At 47.4% G+C, this 6,000-nt stretch overlaps 1 protein-coding gene across 4 annotated transcripts in view; it reads right to left on the reverse strand.

Moving 5' to 3' along the window:
- PKN2 (protein kinase N2) overlaps nucleotides 1–5,694 on the reverse strand; it is a 47,523-nt gene extending 41,829 nt beyond the window's left edge. For 2 of the 4 annotated variants that reach the window (XM_060276747.2, XM_035121355.3), the window contains exon 1: nucleotides 5,233–5,694. In XM_060276747.2, the coding sequence (XP_060132730.2) occupies nucleotides 5,233–5,283 (51 nt within the window). In that variant the 5' untranslated portion in view covers nucleotides 5,284–5,694. Of the gene's footprint in view, nucleotides 1–4,767 lie in introns of all 4 variants that reach the window. The other 2 variants (XM_088673831.1, XM_035121359.3) reach the window with 2 other exon arrangements.
- Between the last annotated feature and the right edge of the window lie 306 nt (nucleotides 5,695–6,000).

Below are 6,000 nucleotides of genomic sequence, written 5' to 3' on the forward strand. Positions count from 1 at the left end.
GAATAACAGATCCATTTTCTTGTCCACCAGCTCTCAGTTGAGCATGAATAGTGCTAGTTCTCCCTAAACCTTTTACCACTTGTAAAGAGGTATACAAGTTTTCTTATCTTCATGATTGGTGCCAAATTTTTAAATAGCAAAGTTCCTTTTAAAAACAGAGACAATTCAGGAAAAAAATCAGAAATCTTGTCAGCATAAAAAAAGTCTTCAAGAGACTCCTGAAAGCCCAAAGTGAGGATGCTTGCTGAATCTCAGCTGGAAAAGTGTTCTTCAGACATCCAGTTTTGAGGTTAGCAATGTGTGGACTACAGTGCCCAAGTTATCCTGGTCCAGGTACAGATGTAACTGCTGTACCAGACAAAGGAGGTAAAAAACACTAGCCACCAAGGTCAATTTAGCCTAATGACAAAGACATTTCCAGGAGTACCCCCCCCCCGGGCTACATTTCCCCTAGCAACCTCATCCAGAGCAGAAACTGGTCCATAGATTGCATAGCCTCTCCTAATTCAGATGCTATGGAGAGGTACAGTTGTGTGTCATCAGTATACCGATGGCACTTTGCTCCAAAACTCCTAATAATCATTCCCAGTGGCTTCATATAGATCAGGCATACGCAAACTCTGGCCCTCCAGATGTTGGGACTACAATTTCCATCATCCCTGACCACTGGTCCTGTTAGCTAGGGATGATGGGAAATGCAGTCCCAAACATCTGGAGGGCTGGCGTTTGCCTATGCCTGATATAGATGTTAAATAGCACTGGAAACAAAACAATAACCTGCAGAACCACATAGCGCAGGTGCCAGGAAGTCAAAGAGCACTCCCCCGATGTTACTCTGGGACTCCAATACCCATCCCTGCACATGGTATCTAGGAAGATACCATGGTCAATGGTATCAAGATTTGCTGATTACAGGTAGGTAGCCGTGTTGGTCTGGATCGAAGTAAAATAAAAAAATTCCCTCAGTAGCATTTGCTGAGAGAGTAATTGTAACAGGGATGCACTCCTCCTGTCCCGATACAGGTCATCCATTAGGGAAATGGAAGCCGATTCAGCACTGAAACCAGGCCTAAACCCAAATTAAAGTGGATCCAGATAATCAGTATCATACAGGAACACTTGCAGTTGCTCTGCCACCACCCTCTCTACCACCTTTTCCTATAATGGGGCATTAGTAACTGGCTGGTAGTTCTTACACACCAGTGGGCCCAGGGTGGGTTTTTAAAGGTGCAGTCACATCACCAACTCTATAAGAGCAGCTAGCACTTCCTCATCCACCCAGTCACACCAGCTGGCTTTAACCAGCCAAAAAAGGCAGGGGTCCAGAGGGCATGTAGTCAGATGCCTTGGGGAAAGTACCCTGTGAACATCATCAATTCATATCATATGGAAATAACAAACGTCACATTGGACGCCTCAACTGGATTTGCTTTAACAGCAGCATCCATGTCACTACAAAGTCACGTCTCTCTCAATCAGTTATGAAAAACTATTTTAAAATCCTGGGAGCTGATATCATATTTTTAGGAGCCTGTGTGACCATATGTATGAAGTTGCAAATTCTGGAAACAGAATGTGTAAAATACACAGTATGCTTCTTTTTGCAACACCATGTGTTATCAAGAAAATTGGCAGAAAATATTTTGACTTTTTCCATAGGAAAAATGAAAAAGAAGACAAAACTATGAAAGCAATACAAAAAGTCTGTCATGAGGCTGGTATCAACATGCACTTTAACTCTTGGAATTAATAGCCAATGGCATTGCTTTGGAGAGGGGGGATTTAACATTATCAAGACTATTAAACCACAAGTACTATGAACCCTTATCTGTGGTGGTGAGGCATTCACGGCCTCCATGACAACTATGGGCCTATCTACATGCACACACTGCTGGACTGGACACACTGCTGGTGGGAAGCTTTGAGATAATGTCCATAACAAAGGAGTTCACTACCTCTTGTAGATTCACAGGGTTTCATACCCTCTGTAAAACTATAAGGATGGTCTGCCCATAGAGACTGATGGATCCAAATTAATTCCTGACTGCTCTTGGGTAGTTTCTAGCTAACATGACTGGTTATCGTGTCAGAGGTATGAAAGGGGGAAATGACCTGAGCAGCTGACATGATCACTCACAAAATTTTACTTTTCCACTGCAACTCATTAGTACAGTGTCATCCAGCAGAGCTGTTCCGAGTGGTGAAGAGCCTGTTAAATCTGAGTCCTCCAAAGAAGAACCCTTGGTAGCCCCTCAGTGGCCTACTGTGACAAATCTGCACAACACTTGGCAGATGAAATCATTCACACCTGCTCCTTACACCTGCACATCTTCAGGAACAGAAACTATGGATGTATCCACAGTATCTGCTTTCCAATTGATAAATATGTTTGAGTTGGTTTTGCCTGAGCATGTTGACAGGTTGATTGGAGGTTTGAGACTGACTACATGCCCTCTTGACCAAAGGGAACCATCTAAATGGCTGGCAGAGGTAGTGAATGCTTCTTTAAGAGAGAGAGATGCCATCAGTTCTGCCACTGCTGAAAAAACATTTCTTTGATCCTACATCTTTGGATCATTACCAGCCTACCTACTATTCTTGGGCAAGGTGTACAAGTGTTACAAATCTATAGACATTTTTGGAAAAGACTGGTTCCCACAATCCTTTTCATTCTGCCTTGGCAGTTTTGCTGGATGATCTATGTCAGGAGCTAAATGGGGGCAGTCCATCTCTCTTGGATCTGCTAGACCTCTCAATGGCTTTTGAGACTACCAACTATTATATCCTTGGGTCAGGATAGGGCTTGGAAGCAGTTTCGCAAAGATTCAAGGTCTTATTGGTAGGGCAGGTCCTAGAAAACAGTGCTGAGATTTCTGCACGCCTTCTTGACCTTTGGCTTCTAGGATGCCCCAGCATTATATTTTGTCCTCATGCTGTTCAACTTTTACATGAAAATGAAACTGCTGGAGAGATGTTTAGGGATTTGGACTAGATGCCGCCAATATGCAGATGAACCCCAGCAGTATCTCTCCTTTTCATCAAATGCCAGGGCCTGCAGAAGTTGTTAAACATTGCTTGAGCAGTTATGGATCAGATGTGAGTACATAAATTGAAGCTAAGCCTGGCAAAGACAGGGTGCTGCTAATTAATAGAGAAGCTATTCCAAGCCTCGGGTACCACCTAGTCTGAACAGAACCTGTACTCCAGGTTCATATCCTGGGGATTCTCCTCAACCTAAATTTGCTCTATGATACTTAGGTTACTATTGTGACCAGGAATGCTGTTGCAAAGCTTGAGTAAATGCATCAGCCATGCCTTTTCCTGGAAAAAAGCAGGTCTGGCCACTGTTGCACATGCTTTGGTTACTTCTAAGTTGAATTTATTGTAACATGCTCTACATTGGATTTCATTTAAAAAGTGTTGGGAAACTTCAGCTAGCGTAAAATGCAGCAGCCAGAATGCTGGCTAAAACCTGCTTCATGGAAGATATAACCCTGGTTTTAACAGTTGCAACTGGTTTACAACTGCAAACCTTTACAATTTCAGGTGCTGGTGATAACCTATAAAGTCCTAAATGGTCAGAATAGTTGAGGATTGCATCCTTCCTCGTGCATCCTTTCACCTTTCATAATGGTAAATAGAGGACTAGCTTCATATTCCTTTGCCTTCAGAGGCATGGTTGGTAGGGACACAGGAAAGGGTCTTCTCAATAGAAGTATCAAGTGTCTATGATTCTATGATTGCAGAATGCCCTTCTAACTGTGCAGTCTGCTGGTACAGTTGGTTTAAAAGGTAAAGGGACCCCTGACCATTAGGTCCAGTCGTGACCGACTCTGGGATTGCAGCGCTCATCTCGCGTTATTGGTCAAGGGAGCCGGCGTACAGCTTCCAGGTCATGTGGCCAGCATGACAAAGCCGCTTCTGGTGAACCAGAGCAGCACACGGAAACACTGTTTACCTTCCCTCTGTAGCAGTACCTATTTATCTACTTGCACTTTGCACAGTTGGTTTCCTGCTGCTCAACTCTCTGTTATGATATTACTGCTGTTTTATCAGAGGTATTTTTTTCCCTTCAATTATATTGTAAGCTACTGTGAAACCTCTTGGAGCCAGGAGGCAAGTTATAAGTCTTCTAAAATAAATATAGGTGATGCTGCTACTGTATCAACAGTATTCCACGCTAGCTTAAAATAGTCCACAATGTTTCTTTCACAGCCTGTGGCAGTGATTACACTATACTTTTCAGGCTAGGCCTTGCCCTCCAGTCACTTTCACACTGTACAGTATATTTAGGAACGGAAGAACACTTGACATCCACCCATTGTACACAGTTTGACAGTTAGTGGCAAATATTTGGATACAACTACAGTATACCAATTATGTTACAGCACTATTTCATATAAACACTTAGGCAGTAACAGAATTTCTGGTCGGGCGTTCATTTCTCAATTGACCATGGATGTGAAATACTGGATACATGCTGCAAGTTTATGGAACTTGTAAGTAATATAACTCCAACATACAAGGAGCGTACAACGTACTGCAATTTACCATTAAATGGATAACGTATGCTAAAGTCCTATAAATGTGGGAGAGCTGTCATCTTGTATTCAAGAGAGATCAGCAGAAACTAATTTTGTGAAGAATAAAGGTCGAGAGGTTGACTGTGATGAACAAGCCAGTCCTATACAAAATCAGGAAATGCACCCCAACTCTATACAGGATTAGTCAGGAAGCTATGAAAGGTACATAAGGAAGCAAACAAACCTGCTCATATCTTCTCCCGCTGCCCAGTTACTAGATAGTGATTCCCCACTCTCTACCAGTAAGCACAAAGTGGGAGTGTGTGTGTGTCAGAAAGAGAAAGAAAGGCGTGTGTGCGGGGGACGGAGAAAAGGGGAAAGGAAAACTCCTGGGGTCCACCCACCTCAAGGTGGCCTGAGCCCAGAGAGAGAGAGAGAGAGAGAGAGAGAGAGAGAGAAGCGGCTACAGCAGCAAAGGAGATTAAGACACGGAGAGGCAGAGTGTGCCTCGCCGAGGAAGGGGGCCTGGAGTGGGGGCGGCTCCACCTCCGCGGCCAGGAGGCCCCAGGCTGGAAGGGGATTGGGGGGGGGGCGGAAAAGGCGGCAAGGAAGGAAGACGAGCTTCTCCGGGCCGTGAGAAGGAAGGAAGGAACGAAGGAAAGAGCCTCGGCCGCCGAAGCCACCACCACCTTCTCTCTTTCTCTTTTACCTGCTGTAGGTCTGTGAGGAAAATCTCCCTCTCGGCCGCGTTGGACGCCATTGCTGCGCGCTGGCTCTGGACTCCGCACCTGGGCGCCGCCGCCGGTGGGAAGGCGGGTCTGGGCCGAGGGGGGCGCTCGCTCGCTCGCGACTCAGGCGGCGGCGGCGGCAGGGGCGGAGGCGAGGGTTGAGGGGGGGGGGCGTCAACCCCCTCTCCTCACATTCCCATGAGGGGACGGGGATGGACGGGGACAGGGGGTGGGTGTTGTTTAGCGTCGGGACGGACGGACGGACGGGCGTCTCGCGCTCGCTCCCGCCCGTGCGCGCGCCGCCGTCCCGTTCCCGACCCTCCCACACACCCCTTCAGAGGGTGGTGGTGGTGGTTCCTCCTCCTCCCTCTCCCTCCTCCTCCCTCCTCCTGCGCCTCCGCCGCCGCCACTCCTCGTCGTCGTCGTCGCACCCTTTGGCTGTCACCCTGTCGTAAAAAGCGGCGCTGCTTGGCGGCCGTTCGGAGCACGTGACTAGCCCGGGAGTAGGGGCGGGGGCGGGGCGCGTTCTGAGAGAGGAGCGGAAGAGGAATTCTCGCCTGGAAGGGGAGGGGACGCGGCGCTCGCGCTCTCTCGCTCTGTTTCCCACACAAGGCAGTCAGTCGCACGCTCCCCCCCTCCCCGCCCTCGGGGAGCCGGTGTCGGATAGCAGGGTTTCCACCCCGGCACGGCGCAAACTCCGCTCCGACCTCAGTGCTCACTGCAGATGCTCTCCGACCGAGTTCAAAAAA

Source organism: Zootoca vivipara, chromosome 7 (genome assembly GCF_965207765.1).
Source record: "Zootoca vivipara chromosome 7, rZooViv2.hap1.1, whole genome shotgun sequence".
In the NCBI taxonomy this organism is placed as follows: Eukaryota; Metazoa; Chordata; class Lepidosauria; order Squamata; family Lacertidae; genus Zootoca; species Zootoca vivipara.